The sequence below is a fragment of the Neolamprologus multifasciatus genome, chromosome 9 (genome assembly GCF_963576455.1).
Source record: "Neolamprologus multifasciatus chromosome 9, fNeoMul1.2, whole genome shotgun sequence".
In the NCBI taxonomy this organism is placed as follows: Eukaryota; Metazoa; Chordata; class Actinopteri; order Cichliformes; family Cichlidae; genus Neolamprologus; species Neolamprologus multifasciatus.
This window is the reverse complement of record NC_140447.1, coordinates 3,202,736-3,220,707: the sequence shown is the minus strand read 5'-3', so window position 1 is coordinate 3,220,707 and position 17,972 is coordinate 3,202,736. Positions and strand designations below refer to the sequence as shown.

Sequence of the window (17,972 nt, the reverse complement as noted above, 5' to 3'; positions counted from 1 at the left end):
AACAGTGTAAATGACAGTGTTTATCTCTGAGTGGTGCTCTGTTCTTACAATGCCGAGACTTACACTGCTTATGTTTAGCCTGCAAACCAGTTTCTCTTTAGGATAATGAATGAATGTTTTCTAAGTCTTCAATAGGTTCTGTGACTGCAAATGAAAAACACATTTTTCTTCTCTAACAGGATCTATGGGAGACCTGCTGGACCTGGACCTGCACCCAGCTGTGTGTCCTTAAAGAGTGACGCGTCTAAAGATCGCTTCATTTATTTTAAAGTCCAGCCTCTGTCTGCTGCAGAGAGGTGAGCTGTTAGTAACACGAACTCTTTGATTTGAACTCTTTGACTTAACTGCTTGATGTTGTTGGATATAAATGGCAGTACAAACACGTCATTCCCTCAATCCCATTTATACTGTCTATTAAAAACAAGTCTGTGGTTTGTAAACAGCTGAAAATCCACTTCCGCAAACAGGTAGTGATGCTCGTGCTCATGTTTTCTTCCATCAGCAATGTTGTGCTGTAACTTTGCTGCACAGATTTCACTTTTATTCATAAAACTCAGAGACTCAAACACTGGTTATTATTTTTAACTTCTACAAACTAAAGTCACTCTCCACTTTTCTCCACTTTTCTGAAAATCCATCCAGTAACAATCAAACTGTAATCTGCTAAAATGTAGAAAATAAAGTTTCAAAATTCAGTGTAAAACAAGTTCATATATCTTACTGAAATGATACTCTTTAGTGGATTGTGTCTTATTTTAAGTGTAATGGGATATTTAGACTAGAAATAAGACAAATATACTTACTTATTACAAGATTTTGAGTTTTTGCAGTGTAGGCTAGTTGGCCTAGGATAGCCTTGGTGTTCTCCTGGACAAGCTAGAGGAGGTAGCCGGGGAGAGGGACGTCTGGTCTCCTCTGCTTAATCTGCTACACCTGTGACCCTGATATAAGTGGAAGAAAATGGATCAATGTCTGCAAGCTCCAAACATCCATCTGTCCACACAGGTTGTATTGTTAGACTTGCTGAGTTGAATTAACTGGTAAGACCAGCATCACTCTCTTATTTTGTGTGCTGACCCTGGTTTGGCCCTTGGTGTGATTATGAAGTCCACTGTGCACTGTCCTTGGCCTTTTATCAAGCCTCTTACTAAAATACACGCACACACCGATCTCTGCTCAGATTCCCCTTTTTATTCTTTTCTCATTCTTTTTTCTTTTTTTCTTGCTCACCGGTCAGTTGCATACTCTGCTGCAACCCAGTGCAATCTAGTGGCTGATGCAAAAATAGGTCAACATGTTACACACTGCAGATAAACAGGTCAAAGTTAGCAAAACCTTTAAGGTGGGCAGGACTCTGAGAACGTTACGATGGCCAACCTGTCAAAAAGCTGTCAAAAGCAGCATGTGGTAGGACATGATGACCTCTATAAAGTGATACGACTCTTCTTTATTTCACCAAGGTTATACATAAAAACAAGGAATTGTACTCTGGTTCACTTTTCTGTGTTCATGAAAAAACATAACCCCATGCTCGCTCCTTCTTCCATTGCACTTGGAGCATGGTACCCAAACTTGGGTGGGGGTGATGATGATATTGCCTCCTCTAAACTGTCGCCCTTGCTCCCACTTACTGTAGCATTTGTGTTATATCTCATTGATCTCTAGCCATGAGAGCAGTTCTTTCTTCCGATGTTGAAACACTGGGCTTGTTTCTCTGTCGATTTGGACGTTAGGTATCTGATGGGTCTCTGCTTTGCATGTTCTGCAACAGTTTTTAATGCTCTCTTACAGGTAGCTCTTTACGCTCAGACGGGAATCTCAGATGGGCAAATCAACTTAATTTAGACTCTATGGAAGTGCTTCCCAAAGGGAGAGGGGTTCTTATGCGATTTGTCAGTTTAACAGACAGTTCAGTAACTGTGTTAAACCAAGTTACACCATGGCAGCAACATAAGCACCATTTTAAACTGCAGTTGTTTAATATTTGGTTTTATTGTCCATCAACAGCGTAGACTACTTGTCAAAAGTTTTAGAACACACCAATGTTTCTAGTTATTTATTGCAATTCAAGTCTTTCAACTCCAATGAATAGTTTGAAATGGTACAGTGGTAAGTGGTTACCTTAAAAAAAGGTAAGGTTATCCCAAAATGAAAAACAATGTACATTTCAGAATTACACAAAAATGCCCTTTTTTTTTTAGCCAGAACTACCTCAACTACCTCAAAAGGACAAGATGGTAAGCTGGAAAACATGGAGAAGCCAGAACAGTTTCCAAACCTAAACCCCATCAAGCTGCTTTGCCCTGGGTTGTCGACATAGTGTTTTCAGTTTTGTCATGTTCAGTTTATTTCCCACATCCATGTTTTTCACTTTCTGTTTTCTGTCCCAGCATGTCACCTGTGTATTGTGTTCTGGTTAATTCCATGTATCATTAGTCAGACTAAGTTCAGCTGTGTACTCACTGGTTTCTAATCACTCATCTTAAGTCCTTTGTCGTGTCATTGATGTTGTCTACACCATCCGTGTGTCCAGTCTAGCCAGCCAGTTCAGTCATCTCATCATCATCAGAGTGTTACATACTACTTTCAGACCTATGCTGCATGCAACCAAAGGATGAAACACAAATATCTGACAAAAACCATGAGGCAGTTGTGCTGTATAAAATAATGTGGGGCCACCAGTTTTAAAGATAAAAAAAATAATTCAACACTGCTCCACTTCAATAAAAATATGACTCATGACACTGATTCTCAAAAAACAGAAACTGTGAGTTTGTGCAGTACAGACTGTATCCAGTCTTTATTAAGAAAAAGATGGATAAACTAAACTATCAATGTGTCCATGAGCAGTGAGCAGACAGTAATTTTATTTTGTTTAATTTAAGAAAAGACTCGACATGCTGGACATCAGTAAGGATTTAAAACGGACTAAAAATGCCCAATGTTTTCAGAAGTTTAAGGGTTGACTAAGTTGATTCATGTGACGTTGTTTAAGGATTGCCCCTTACCAGAAGAATATTGGATCTTTATCCTGTGCTTGCACTGATTCTTCATGATTCCTCCACAGAGTGGACCAGCAGAACTCAGAGGTTCCCAGTGATCAGTCTGCCCAGCAGCATCAAACACACCTGGACTCCATATTTATGGTCTGTACTTATACAACAAGTACTTTCACATCTATTCTGTTCACAGTCCTCTCCATGCTGCTCTTTGTAGACCAGTGGATTGTCAGTGTGTCCAACATGGATCTGATGTTTGGCTCCATGATTTCCGTCTGATTGGCTCATTCATAAAGTATTCTGTTCCAGCTGCTGGAGGACAACATCATCACTTTTGTGAAGAACGAGCTGAAGAAGATCCAGAAGGTTCTGAGTCTAGATTACCCAGAATGCTTAGAGAGTCAGAGGGAGGAGGAGCAGAGGAGGAGCAGCAGAGAGGCATTTGTGAAGATCACAGTGGAATTCCTGAGGAGAGTGAAGCAGGAGAAGCTGGCTGACCATCTGCAGAGGAGTAAGAGGATTTCAATAAATATTTGAGCTGCTGATTGAATAGAAAATTTATTAATCTCTCAAGAGATGCACAACATGTGTTCAAAGTTGTCATATTGAATTTGTAAATCATGAATTCATATCCTTTGTTTATTTATTCAGAACATCTTGCTGAAGTTTGTCAACGTAAACTTAAATCTAAGCTGAAAAAGAAGTCCCAGTGTGTCTTTGAGGGGATTGTGAAAACAGGAAACCCAACCCTTCTGAATCAGATCTACACAGAGCTCTACATCACAGAGGGAGAGACTGCAGAGGTCAATGATGAACATGAGGTCAGACTGATTGAAACAGCATCCAGGAAACCAGACAGACCAGAAACAACACTCAGACAAGAAGACATCTTTAAACTCCCACCTGGAAGAGATGAACCAATCAGAACAGTGCTGACAAAGCGAGTGGCTGGCATTGGGAAAACAGTCTTATCACAGAAATACACCCTGGACTGGGCTGAAGACAAAGCCAACCAGGACATCCAGTTCATATTTCCATTCACATTCAGAGAGCTGAATGTGCTGAAAGAGGAAAAGTTCAGCTTGGTGGAACTTGTTCATCACTTCTTTACTGAAACCAAAGAAGCAGGAATCTGCAGCTTTGAACACTTCCAGGTTGTGTTCATCTTTGATGGTCTGGATGAGTGTCGACTTCCTCTGGATTTCCACAAAACTACAATCCTAACTGACCCTAGAAAGTCCACCTCAGTGGATGTGCTGCTGATAAACCTCATCAGGGGGAAACTGCTTCCCTCTGCTCACCTCTGGATAACCACACGACCTGCTGCAGCCAATCAGATACCTCTTGACTGTGTTGGCATGGTGACAGAGGTCAGAGGGTTCACTGACCCACAGAAGGAGGAGTACTTCAGGAAGAGATTCATGGATGAGGAGCAGGCCAGCAGGATCATCTCCCACATCAAGACATCACGAAGCCTCCACATCATGTGCCACATCCCAGTCTTCTGCTGGATCACTGCTACAGTTCTGGAGGATGTGCTGGAAACCAGAGAGGGAGGACAGCTGCCCAAGACCCTGACTGAGATGTACAGGAAGAAGGTCAAGTATGATGGAGGAGCTGAGACAGATCCACACTGGAGTCCAGAGAGCAGGAAAATGATTGAGTGTCTGGGAAAATTGGCTTTTGATCAGCTGCAGAAAGGAAACCTGATCTTCTATGAATCAGACCTGACAGAGTGTGGCATCGATATCAGATCAGCCTCAGTGTACGCAGGAGTGTTCACACAGATCTTTAAAGAGGAGAGAGGTCTGTACCAGGACAAGGTGTTCTGCTTCATCCATCTAAGTTTTCAGGAGTTTCTAGCTGCTCTTCATATCCATCTCACCTTAGTCAAGTCTGGACTCAATCTGCTGGAAGAACAAAAAACAACCTTTGTGAAGTCTGAAACAAGAGAATCTGGAGAAACACACTTATACCAGAGTGCTGTGGACAAGGCCTTGCAGAGTCCAAATGGACACCTAGATTTGTTCCTCCGTTTCCTCCTGGGTCTTTCACTGCAGACCAATCGGAATCTCCTACGAGGCCTGTTGACACAGACAGGAAGTAGTTCACTTACCAATCAGGAAACAGTCCAGTACATCAAGGAGAAGCTTAGTGAGAATCTGTCTGCAGAGAAAAGCATCAATCTGCTCCACTGTCTGAATGAACTGAATGATCATTCTCTAGTGGAGGAGATCCAACAGTCCCTGAGATCAGGAAGTCTCTCCACAAATAAACCGTCTCCTGCTCAGTGGTCAGCTCTAGCCTTCATATTGCTGTCATCAGAGAAAGATCTAGACGTGTTTGACCTGAAGAAATACTCTGCTTCAGAGGAGGCTCTTCTGAGGCTGCTGCCAGTGGTCAAAGCCTCCAACAAAGCTCTGTAAGTTGTATGTCACAGTAGCATTCACATTAATTGCGGTTAATAGCCTTGTTAAATGATGAACTAATGTGTCTGATCATGTGTGTTTTGTTTATTTAAATTTTTTATATTTTGTTCCTGTCCTGTTTGTCCATGTAGCTATTGAAATTGTTCTCTGAAACCATCAATAGTCCACTTTTCCCCAAGTGGACCCTTATGGCTTTTGCTGTAATTTGACTTGATAGTTATGTTTTATTAGAAGATAATACCAACCCAGACCCCCAACTGGACGGCCAGCTCCTGCTTCTAGCCTCCAGCCCCCGATAGTGAACAGAGAACGGAGGTGTGAACAGACCCCATGTCTCATTCCGCCTACTCATGTGTGGTTGTCATGAGTGTAAAGTGCATTTAAAACAGGGGAACATAGCATCAATGACCCTCTGTGTTATGGAGTGGGAGGAGGGAAGCAATTAGGGATCAGGAGGAAAGTATGGGGGGACTAACTACCCCCTACCTGTTGCCTACTCACCTACTGACCGCCATAGGCACCTGGTTCCCCTGTGTTAATAACATGTTAAGCCCTTTGGGGTTTTTAGGTTACAGCTTAAAGTTGACATGGCCAAATCAAATTGACATTTTTTTCTGCAATTACAATCTCTGTGTAAACCATCTTGGTATCAAAATAAAGCTAACATTGTGACAGTTCATCAGAAGTGCAAACATCAGAGCAGATGCAACTGTATCAAATAACTGACCATAGGAAAAAACAAAAATATGAAGGAGTATTTCTTTGCTTCATTTTTTATAACACATGCTTTAGTAGATTAAAAAAAATGAAGAAAACAATGAATCAACAAATGGACATTACCTGTGCAAAGGTCAATACTGCTGAAGCGAAACAGAACTTTACAGACTGTTGATTTGAGACAGCAAATTATTTTGCAATTTGTCATAATCTATCAAAGTTGAAATTTCTTTAGTATTCAATAAAAGAAATTGAGTTGTTTTGTTTTTTTTGTAGAAAGTGGTTTTTGAAAAAAAATTAACAGAACCACGGGATTTTTGTTTTTAGATCTTTATTCAAAATCAGTTTACCTGCTCTTTAGTCATTTGTTGTTTTAATAGTTTGTTGTTTAGATTCTGAAAGAATCTGAGCTTCAAAACTGAAATTGTGACGTTTCTGTGGATATCACACATCCTATATTTATTTAAATAATAGACATGGTAGTACATCCTGTTAAATCAGATATTCTCCCTCCCGCCTCTGCTACTGGAGGGCTGAATAAGCCCAGTTATTTCTTGATACTTCGCACTTTGTGTTTTGTCAGTTGACCAGCATGCCACAGCAAAGTATGTAATGCAAACTTGTGTTTCTTGTGTTTCTTTGGTTTTCACTGTGTAGCCTGGTGTGGCTTACTATACTTGCTGTACACATAAATAAGGGATTGATGAAGAATGATTTAGCTGAAACCTCCCCACCTACCCCCACCCCCTCCCAACATGATCTCTATAAATGAACTGTCTGATATTTCTCTGAAAAATAAATAAAAATTTATCTAAATTATATAATAAATAATACAAATAATTTTCTTGTTTGCTCTTATTGTCTTATCAGACTGAGTGGCTGTAACCTCTCAGAGAGAAGCCTTGAAACCCTGTCCTCAGTTGTTAGCTCTCAGTCCTCTAGTCTGAAAGAGCTGGACCTGAGTAACAATAACCTACAGGATTCAGGAGTGAAGCTTCTGTGCGTTGGGATAGGAAGTCAACACTGCAAACTAGAAACTCTAAGGTCAGTGTTAGGATGCCTGGGTCGTTGACCCAGGGCTTTTGAGTTTATTATATTATTTATAATTTTTAGTCTTTGGGTTTTTGTGAGTCAGGTCTTATGGTTTGTCTCCGTGTAATCCTTGGTTGCTGTCTCCCCTGTCTGCTGTATCCCCGTGTCCAGTCTGTGTCTGCCCTGGTCCCACGTCTCTGTTCCCTCTGTTGTAGTGCCTGCATGTGAGTCTGTGTCTTTTGTTCAGTCTGTGTTTTGTGTTTCCTGTTTTACTTTGAAGGTTTCTGTCTCTTCTCAGTGTGTTCAGTTTACGCTTCCTTGTCTCGTCAGTTCTGATTTGCCCCAGCTGTGTTTCCCTCCTGTTGTCCATTCCCTGATTGCTCCCTCTATGTATTTAAGCCCTGTGTTTCAGTTTGTCATTGTCGCGATCTACCGTTTAGTTAGCTGTGTGTTTTTTCATTCCTTCGGTGTAAGTTTATTTTGTTTTTCCCTGTTATGTTATTTGAGTTTAAGATTAAAGCGGTTTTTGAGTTTAAGTTTTGTCTCCGGAGTCTGCACTTTGGGTCCTTCTCCTGCCTGCACGCAGCCACCCCATAACAGAAGATCGCGACCATTACATGGACCCAGCAGACAGTGAGCTGTATGAGCGTCAGGAGGCAGCCATCGCCCAGCTGGAGGAGGAGCTCCGCTGGAAGCCGTGGCGCACTCCGGATTTTGAGCACATATTCCGCGGAACTCGGCTGGCTTTTGGAGGTCCCCGAAGTTGCCAAAAGCCTCCGCCTGCTGCCCCGCTCACCCCCAAGCCTCGGCCGCTTCAGGTGGGAGTGCTCCGTTTTTCTTCGGATGCTCACGCTCTAGCCTCTGCATTGCCGTCCCGCACGTCAGAGGCTCAGCTGTATGCCCCGTCAGCTTCCTCACCTCGGAGGAAGCGACGCTCACGCCGCCGTCACTTTTCACCTGCCGAGCAACTTCCACTGGTGAGTTATAATGACTGCTTTTCACACATCCCACCTGAAACCATAACTGAAAAGGACAATAAACTCACTCCAGACACTGTTGGAGTCTCCCTTTTGGATGATGACATAGACTGGGAAAAGCCTTTTCGTTTTGCTCCCTCTGAACAGGGAGAAGCCAAAGATAATAAGCACTCGCCAAAGGCTGTTAAAGGAAAAACTGTGAGCAATCGTAGCAGGTCTAACACACACAGTTCAAGTCCTGGCAGTTCTGGTTTTGTCAAGTCTGGTCCAGTCATCCCCAAGTCAGTTCACTCTAAGACTGTTAACCCAAGGACTTTAAAAACTGCTAAAACAAAGACTGTAAAACATGGTGGAAGAGATGCAAAATTCATTTTTGATAGGTCTGTTTTTGTTGACCCAGTATATATTAACTCTGAGCCTGCCCGTTTTTTTAAGACTGTTTTTTCTGAGCCACCTCCTCTGCCCCCTTGTGTTACTGCTCCCAGGGCAGCTCGGACCCAGCATACCCCTGCACCCGTATCGGTTCCTCGGGTGAGGGAGGCTGAGGTCCAGCTCGTCTGTGCTCCGGTTCCCAGGCCGGCTGAGGCTCTGCCAGTCCCTGCACCCGTACCAGCTCCTCGGGTGGGGACAGCAGCTGCCCAGCTGTCGCCGCTACCTGTCCCGGTTCCCAGGGTGAGGCCAGCTGGGACACAGCCCACCTCTGCACCCGTACCTACTCCTCGGGTGGGAGCGGCTCGTGTCCGGCGGGTGTCTGCACCCATTCCTGTGTCTGCTGGAGGCTCAGGCGAGCCTATCCAGCCCCTGTCCTTGTGTTCTGGAGTCTCAGAGTTAAGTCAGCAACCATCATCACCACCATCACTACTGCATGCATTTCAGTCCATAGCTCAGTCATTAGCTCTGTTAGCAGCCCAGTCCATAGTTCATTTTCCTGTGTTTCCGTTAGATCAGCCCTTTGCCCACTGTGCAGTACAGCCATCTCCCCAGTGTTCAGCTCCGCCATTTGTTCCACCACCCGCTCAGTCTTCTGTTCAGCCAGTAGTCTCTGTCCCTACTGGTCCTGCTTCGGCGTCAGCTGGAGGGCCCGAGGAGCCCGTCCAGCCTCATGCCTCGTCAGCTGGAGGGCCCGAGGAGCCCGTCCAGCCTCAGGCCACGTCAGCTGGAGGGCCCGAGGAGCCCGTCCAGCCTCATGCCACGTCAGCTGGAGGGCCCGAGGAGCCCGTCCAGCCTCATGCCACGTCAGCTGGAGGGCCCGAGGAGCCCGTCCAGCCTCATGCCTCGTCAGCCGGAGGGCCTAAGGGGCCCGTCCAGCCGCCTGTTCCCGCTGGAGGGTCCGAGGGGCCCGTCCTGCCGCCTGTTCCCGCTGGAGGGTCCGAGGGGCCCGTCCTGCCGCCTGTTCCCGCTGGAGGGTCCGAGGGGCCCGTCCTGCCGCCTGTTCCCGCTGGAAGGTCCGAGGGGCCCGTCCGGCCTCCTGTTCCCGCTGGAGGGTCCGAGGGACCGCTTCAGCCGCCTGTTCCCGCTGGAGGGTCCGAGGGGCCCGTCCTGCCGCCTGTTCCCGCTGGAGGGTCCGAGGGGCCCGTCCTGCCGCCTGCCTCCGCTGGAGGGTCCGAGGGGCCCGTCCAGCGACCTGCGTCGCCTGCAGCGCCGCCCTCGCCTGGTCCAGCCTCCGAGTCTTCGCCCTCGCCTGGTCCAGCCTCCGAGTCTTCGCCCTCGCCTGGTCCAGCCTCCGAGTCTTCGCCCTCGCCTGGTCCAGCTTCAGCTTCAGCCTCTGCGTCGCCTGGTCCGGCCCCCGTGTCTTTGCCTGGTCCTGCCTCGCTCCGTCTATCTTCGCCTGTGCCTGAGGTCCCCGTGCCGTCTGGTCCTGTCCGGCCTGCTCGTCCTGTCCGTCCTGCTCGTCCTGCTCGTCCTGTCCGGCCTGCTCGTCCTGCTCGTCCTGTCCGGCCTGTTTGGCCACTTTCCGGGCCGATGACTGGACATCATTACCGTTACGGACGGCCTCCTGACCTGCGTCGCTGCCGGCGCCTCCCGCCCAGCCGGCCTCCGGACCTGCTCGGTCGCCGCCGGCGCCTCCCGCCCGGCCGGCCTCCTGACCTGCTCGGTCGCACCGGTCGCCGCCGGTGCCTCCCGCCCGGCCGGCCTCCTGACCTGCTCCGCCGGTGCCTCCCGCCCGGCCGGCCCCCTGAACTGCCCGGGTTTGGACCGCCCGGCTGGCTTCCTGACCTGCGCCGCCGGTGCCTCCCGCCCGGCCGGCCTCCTGACCTGCTCCGTCGCCGCCGGTGCCTCCCGCCCGGCCGGCCCCCTGAACTGTCCTCTTGGCTTTTGGGCCGCCTGCCTCCGGGCCGCCCCCCTGAACTACCCGGGTTTGGACTGTTGTGCCGTCAGCCTCCGGGCCGGCCTCCTGAACTTTTTTCGGGACTGTTGCCTGGGCCTATGCACCTTTCATGGGCTTTTGTCTGTTTTCTTTTGGACTGTTGCTGGGCCGCTGTGCTGTTTTGTTCTGTTTTGGGTTTTTTGCTCCCTGTGTTTTTTGTCTTTGGCTCCGTGTGTTTGTTTCTTTTCTGTCACCCCATAACAGTCAGTTCAAGTGATATTTACATTTTTGTTTTTAAAGATTGTGAAAAAAAATCACAAAGAAACTAATGTTTATCTTTCTGTTGTTTTATTGTTGTGTTCTTAGTAAAAATGTGAAATTTCTTACTTGGCTAATTTAGTTTAACAATCAGGTCAGAATTCATGACGGAACACACACACACACACACACACACGCACACACACACACACACACACACAAATCATTACATATTGCCAAATCTAGTTACTACTTGCTGTACCATAAATACACTTTAATAACTGGGTTATTTGTCTTTGTGTTCATAATTTTTCAGACTAACTGACTGTAGCCTGACAGAGAAAATCTGTGAACATCTGTCATCTGTTATGAACTCTCCGTCCTCCAGTCTGAGAGAGCTGGACTTGAGTAATAATAACCTACAGGATTCAGGAGCGAAACTTCTGTGTGTTGGAGTAGAAAGTCAACACTGCAAACTAGAAACTCTAAAGTTAGTTCAAGATATATTTACACTTTTTGTCAATGATTGAGAAAAATACAAGTTACTAAGAAGCTGATCTTTATGCGTGTATTGTTGTATCTTTGTGTTATTAGTAAAAAATTGACATTTCTAATGTGGCTAACATGGTTTAATATTCAAGCCAGAATTCACACAAGAACGGGATAACATTACATATTGCCAAATCTAGTAACTCCTCACTGTACCATGAATACACTTTAATAAATGTGTTATTTCTCTGTGTTTTCAAAATCTTTCAGACTGACTGGCTGTAACCTAACAGAGACAAGCTGTGAAGATCTGTCAACAGTTGTGAGCTCCCAGTCCTCTAGTCTGAGAGAGCTGGACATGAGTAACAATGACCTACAGGATTCAGGAGTGAAGCTTTTGTGTACTGGAATAGCAAGTCAGCACTGTAAACTGGAGAAACTAAGGTCTGATTAAATGATGTTTACATTTCTTTTTCAGTGATTAAGAAAAAATTACCAACAAGCTGAAATGTATCCATTTGCTGTTGTATCTTTGTGCTATAAGTAAATATTAGACATTTCTAATGTGGCTAATATAGTTAAATATTCAACTCAAAATTCGTGCAAAAACCGGATAACATTACATATTGCCAAATAAAATAACTCCCCACTGTACCATGAATACACTTTAATAAATATGATATTTTGTCGTTCTGTTCATTGTTTTTCAGACTAACTGACTGTAGCCTGACAGAGACAAGCTGTGAAGATCTGTCATCAGTTATGAGCTCCCAGTCCTCTAATCTGAGAGAGCTGGACCTGAGTAACAATGACCTACAGGATTCAGGAGTGAAGCTTCTGTGTGCTGGAATAGCAAGTCAGCACTGTAAACTAGAGAAACTAAGGTCTGATCAAGTTGTATTTAAGTTTTTTGTCAGTGATTGAGAAAAAAGATCTAAGAAGCCGGCCTTTATCCATGTACTTTGTGTTATTAGTATGAACTTTAAATTTCTTCATGGAAGAACAGGAGCAACATTGCATTGCCAAAAGTAGTAACTCCTCCACGAGTGATGAATACACTTTAAGACCAATGTTATTTTTCTTTCTGTTTATAATTTTATAGGCTAAGTGGCTGTAACCTCTCAGACACAAGTTGTGAAGCTCTGTCCTTAGTCCTCAGTTCCCAATCATCTAGTCTGAGAGAACTTGACCTGAGTAACAACAACCTTCGGGATTCAGGGTTGAAGATGCTCAACACTCCAAACACTCCTGACAATTATCAGGTCAGATCAAGATTATTTTTCTTTTAAAAATGACCAACAATAATTAGAGGTAATGAGGAGATTGTTTGCAGGCTATTAGGACATGGAGCTGTGCCCATGAGCAGAGTTTTGATTTATTAAATGTATCTGTTTTTGATTTACTTGTTTTGAAAATATGTTGTTTAACATAAATTTTTTACAATAATAATAATAATAATAATACATATTTTTTAACAATAATTAATTTAGTATTTCTCATTCTTTTCATGCACATCATAGTCATCACTGAAAATATTTACTACTCAAGTATGGCTGAATTTACTATCATACTGATATAACTCCAACTATGCACAGTGACCCTTGTGGTGTCCTTGGGATTCCCATATGCTTGTTTGCAATTCACCTAGGGACCATTTTTGATCCGAGGACGCCACTTGTGTTCCACAGTGTTCTGGAATACCACTGTCTCCAGGAATAAAAATTAACCATTAAACACAGCATTTGGCTGATTATCAAGGGTTACCTATCAAACAAAAATTTAGGCACTATTGAGGAAAGGATTTATATATTATTATGTTAATACATTATTATTTAGGTTCAGCTTTACAACTGCTTGTAATGGAAATTTTACATAACCTTGGTCTTTTACTCAAATGTATAAATTGGGGCCATCTTACATCTTAAAATGGCATTGTAGGTGTCAGAGAGTTGGTATCGTAACCACCACCTCTGTTCAAAAATGGTCATTCACAGTGGACATAGATGGGTTCTTTCACTCCATTTTCAAACCAAAATGCAAACTAAAAGACTGACGTTTGTCTTTTTAGATGGAGATGTATATCTGAGTCTTTCCTGTCGAGTTGGCTCTTCAATGTTGTGCCATGTGTTTATGGAGTGCATGTTTGGTTTCTCCTATGTAGAGATCTAATACCTCCTCACTGCACTGCACAGCATACACTACATTGTTTAGTTTGAGTTTGGGAGTTTTATCCTTGGGATGAGCCAGTTTTTGTTTGAGTGTATGACTGGGTCTGAAGTGTACTGGGATGTGGTCCTTGGAGAAGACTCTCCTGAGCAGATAAACCTGCTACATTTTACATTTTTTGCCAATTTGATGAAAGCCCAAGTGGGATAACTACATTTTTTAAGTCCGCAAAGGTTCTCAGTCAGTTTTTTCCAAGCTCCTTAGACCACATGTTTTAAGAGCTTTCTTTACGTGTGTGTCCCTTTCTTTTCCTTTTTGCCTTAGAGGGAACTTTTTCTTCACAGTGTTGCAGGGTCATGATCACCCCAAGATTGTATTGAAGAGAATGGTGGGAGTCAAAGTGTAGGTGCTGATCTGGGCTTCTGGTAAACTTTAATGTTTAGTTTGCCATTTTCCTCAGTGTGCACAACATACCAGTGCAGAAATACATCTACTCTTTGACTCGTACCATACTGTGAATCAGTTATTTTTCATTCAATACAGTGGTGTACTGACAGATCCAGGATCAGTCCAAATCAACAGCAGTTTGATCCACGTATGGATTGAAGTGTATTTGGGAAAATGTTAGACTGTACGTTTAGCAGTGTCTAACACTATGTGTATGAGAGCCATGTAATGTCCATGTGTGCACGCTGAAAGAGACTGTGCTGGTCTGACCCCCCTACTCTTTTCAGGGTGGAGCCTGCTGGAGTCCAATGGTTGAGACCAGGTCTGAGGAAGTGTAAGTGTGTTTTTAATGTGAATCATGAAATCAAAGCAGCACACATTAAACCATCTTCAAACTGTCACATCACTCATTCACATCTCTGATGTCAGGAGTTGTCATCAAAGTGTCAGTCAATGAACAGATGGATCAATAACTGCAGCTGATTCAATAAAATGACTAGATGTTACAATCCCTGATAATACATTGCTTCAAATGGAGAAAGTCTTGAGGGGATGGCTGCCTTGAGGAAAGGCAGCCCAGAAACTTTACCAGCAGGACACACCGTTGTGTGCCTCAACTTCCAGGGTGTTTCCATCTTTCATCAAAGGCTTTTTTTTATTAGTTTTTTTTTTTTACCTTCCTTGGTTAGGTTTAGGGATTAGAGATCTGATGTAACCCTGCCAGCGTTGATCAGGCCTCGGAGTGTGTCACTGGTTTATGTTAAATTGTTATTTCTCTTCTACTTTCTTCTGTTTAGTTGTATTCCAATTTATTTCCTCCTTTCAATTCACGACAAGACGAAATGAAATACTTACCTCTTTATTACTTAAAGAACCTTAGTTCTTTAAAGGGATAGAAAAGATGATAGCGAGAAGTAAGACAAAAGAGATGAGATAGGAGAGAGGAGGGCTGGAAGGGGAGCACCCCATCTGGCATCCCACCTCTCCCCACCGGATCGGGCTGTACGCTCTACCTCCCCGCTGCATCCCAGAAAAGGGAAAAAGAGCAAAGGGGAGAAGAGTCCAGTACAGATTTTAAAGCCGGCAGGGCATGATTGCAGATACCGTGTAGGTGTGTCCGCCTTCGCAACACAGACCACGTCACACCGAACAGCTGTATCAGTCAACCAGGGTTTACACAGTAAAATTTCTACTGTTGGGTTTTCTATCCTTTTGACACCCTCTGCTGATCAATCCTGGCTGTGTGTCTCGCGGTTAGCTGACTTCCTTAGCTGCCCAAGTGATGTGAGCCCTCTTTAGCCACAACCAGTTACTGGTCCTCTCAGCCGTGTTAGCAAATTCTCGAATAGCTTGCCATTGCACCTGTCCTCTGACTCCAATCTCTCTAAGCAGTGCTTGTGTCTTTGTTCTCTCCATCAGATTCCTGTCAACTCACAATCGACACAAACACAGTACACAGAAACCTCAAACTGTCCGACAACAACAGGAAGGTGACATATGTGAAGGAGGTTCAGTCATATCCTGATCATCCAGACACATTTAATGTTTATCCTCAGCTGCTGTGTAGAAATGGTCTGACTGGTCGCTGTTACTGGGAGGTCGAGTGGAGAGGAAGACTTGAGATATCAGTGAGTTATAGACGAATCAGAAGGAAAGAACGCACTAATGACTGTGTGTTTGGACGGAATAATCATTCCTGGAGTCTGAACTGCTCTGATGGATTAGGTTACTCTGTCTGGCACAATAATAGACAAACATCTATCTCCTCCTCCTCTGTCTCTAACAGAGTAGCAGTGTATGTGGACTGTCCTGCTGGCACTTTGTCCTTTTACAGAGTCTCCTCTGACACTCTGATCCACCTCCACACCTTCAACACCACATTCACTCAAACTCTTTATCCTGGATTTAATATTTGGCCTGGTTCGTCAGTGTGTCTGTGCTGAGTTGAGTGTAAAGATTGTCCTCCTGTTAGAGAAACACTCTGACTGTTGAACAGATAATTCAGTCTGTACATGTCTGTCTCTTTCACTCAGAAACACTTTTTCAGATTCATGGATTCATTCAGTTGATGTTTGAAACTGTTCTAAATGATTCCTTGTAAATTTCTTCCTCTTCAGTCCTTTAAAGATGGAACCTCCTATTATTCCAGTATCCACATGTTGTTTTTCTGTTGTTGTTTTTTTCACTCAAAGCTTCACAGTGAATATCAGTATGTTGTGTTTCTCTGAAGCTCAGTTCACAACCAGCTCCTCTGCATTTTCAACAAGCTCATTAAAATGAATCCAAACATTGGATTTCTTTCTTAATGGAACGTTTCCATCATGGCTGAATACGTGGACATCCAATAGTACTCAGTGTATCAAATATTAAAGGCATTCAGCATGTCTTATGTTTCTGTCATTCTATAAAAACAGCTGGTTTTAAAAACTGATCCAATCAAAGAAACATGAACTTCCATATTGATCAGATCAATACGTACAGCTCTGATTTCACTAACATCTCCTTGAACTCTATTGATGTTGATTTGTGGCCCTCTGCTGGTGAGAAGATGAACTGCATGATTTCAGTTTAAAGAACTCCTCTTTTTCTAATTGTTCAAGGTAAAAATAGCAATTAGCTGCGTATATACGGATGTGAATCGCATCATTGGCTGGAGCAGCCAGTCACCGGTCACTTACTGACTCTCACCGCAAAACAGAATCAATTGTTAACGTATTTATTTTAATTTCAATTCAGGTTAGTTTTTTTTTCATGTGCGCAACACAGATTTTCTGTGCGCAGAGACCATGCCAGCAATGCACGATTGCACACTTGCACAGCTTAGAGGGAACATGGGTCCCCAGGTATTGTGTTGAAGGAGTCCAAGTGACAGTGGTTCTGGACACTTACTGTGAGATCAGCTGCACTGGAGTAGTTAAAAGTACATGTGTATGTAGGTTTGGGCTCAATCCTTGTTGTCTGGGACATCAAACAGACATAAAACAGTGCTCAGTGACACTAATATCTTTGCATTGCTTATTATCTAATGCAAAAACAAGTCAATGCACAAAAGCTGTTAGGATTTGGCTTCCTAAGCAGTTGGGATGCACTCTGTTGGTTTCCAAAGAGAGGAATGATTTCACAAACAGATTAAAAGTGTCAATAAAACCTGTGTTAGCAGCTCTGTATTCCGGAGCCAGGTGCTAAGGCTAAGGAGTCTGCAAACATGTCCTGTGGTGTGGTTCAGAAACAGCTCTGAGTCCTTCTTCTGACTGGGGACTACCACTTCAGCCCAGCACCACTGATGTGTGGTGTGGACAGTGTTGGGAAGGTTACTTTTAAATGTATTCCAGTACAGAATACAGAATATATGTTACGTTATACGTTATACGATATACGTTACAAAATGTATTTTGTAACGTATTCCGTTAAGTTACTCAATGTGAGTAACGTATTCTGAATACTTTGGATTACTTAATATATTGTCATGCTTTTTACAACTACATGAATGTTGCTATCACATCCTGCAAATCCTTGTTTGTTTTTCTTTACCAATTAACTGTTAAGCCCAACTTAAGATAATATATGTAATGTAGAGGAGCAAAGACTTGGGTATGTTTGTATAAGCTGTTTTGTTTTCTTAAAGATAATAAAAAAGCACAGTCTTTCCTTAACATTTTTTTTATTTATAAAGCTGACAAGTGGAAGACAAACATAAAATATACCATTGAAAAGTATTTACTGTTATGGTCACCAACATCACTTAGTTAAAACAAAAGGTAGCCTTGCACAAGGAGAAAAAATATCAGCATTTTCAATGACTGTTTTCTTATTAGGACAAAAAAAGGCAATATATAAAATTATACTCAAAAATGAAAAATATATTATTTTGGCATTTACTGTCAATATTATTCTTCCACCAATAATTTTAAATTACAAAAGATGTTTCAATACAACTCAGATATTCAAACTCAGTGTAACAATGAGAAATTACATTTTAAACCTTACCCCTAGATATAATTTTTAAAACAAGACAATATATGTTTTAATGCAACATTACCTTATGGCCATTTAACAAAGGCATGCAACAAAGAACTGTCCAAGGTGTCAGTGCTGAACTGCTTGGTTGAAAACCTTAATTGGCCACAAAAATCAAATAATTGGCGAACAA

General features: G+C 43.4%; 1 protein-coding gene across 5 annotated transcripts in view; it reads left to right on the top strand.

The window, feature by feature from the left end:
* LOC146510784 (protein NLRC3-like) overlaps positions 1-17,734 on the top strand; it is a 161,617-nt gene extending 143,883 nt beyond the window's left edge. For 2 of the 5 annotated variants that reach the window (XM_085172655.1, XM_085172656.1), the window contains 11 exons: positions 180-296; positions 3,068-3,146; positions 3,309-3,510; positions 3,651-5,421; positions 7,016-7,189; positions 11,037-11,210; positions 11,480-11,653; positions 11,920-12,093; positions 12,312-12,471; positions 14,110-14,156; positions 15,242-15,473. In XM_085172655.1, the coding sequence (XP_085028781.1) occupies positions 180-296; positions 3,068-3,146; positions 3,309-3,510; positions 3,651-5,421; positions 7,016-7,189; positions 11,037-11,210; positions 11,480-11,653; positions 11,920-12,093; positions 12,312-12,471; positions 14,110-14,156; positions 15,242-15,347 (3,178 nt within the window). In that variant the 3' untranslated portion in view covers positions 15,348-15,473. Of the gene's footprint in view, positions 1-179; positions 297-3,067; positions 3,147-3,308; positions 3,511-3,650; positions 5,426-7,015; positions 7,190-11,036; positions 11,211-11,479; positions 11,654-11,919; positions 12,094-12,311; positions 12,472-14,074; positions 14,157-15,241 lie in introns of those variants that run through there. The other 3 variants (XM_085172659.1, XM_085172657.1, XM_085172660.1) reach the window with 3 other exon arrangements.
* The last annotated feature ends 238 nt before the right edge of the window (positions 17,735-17,972 follow it).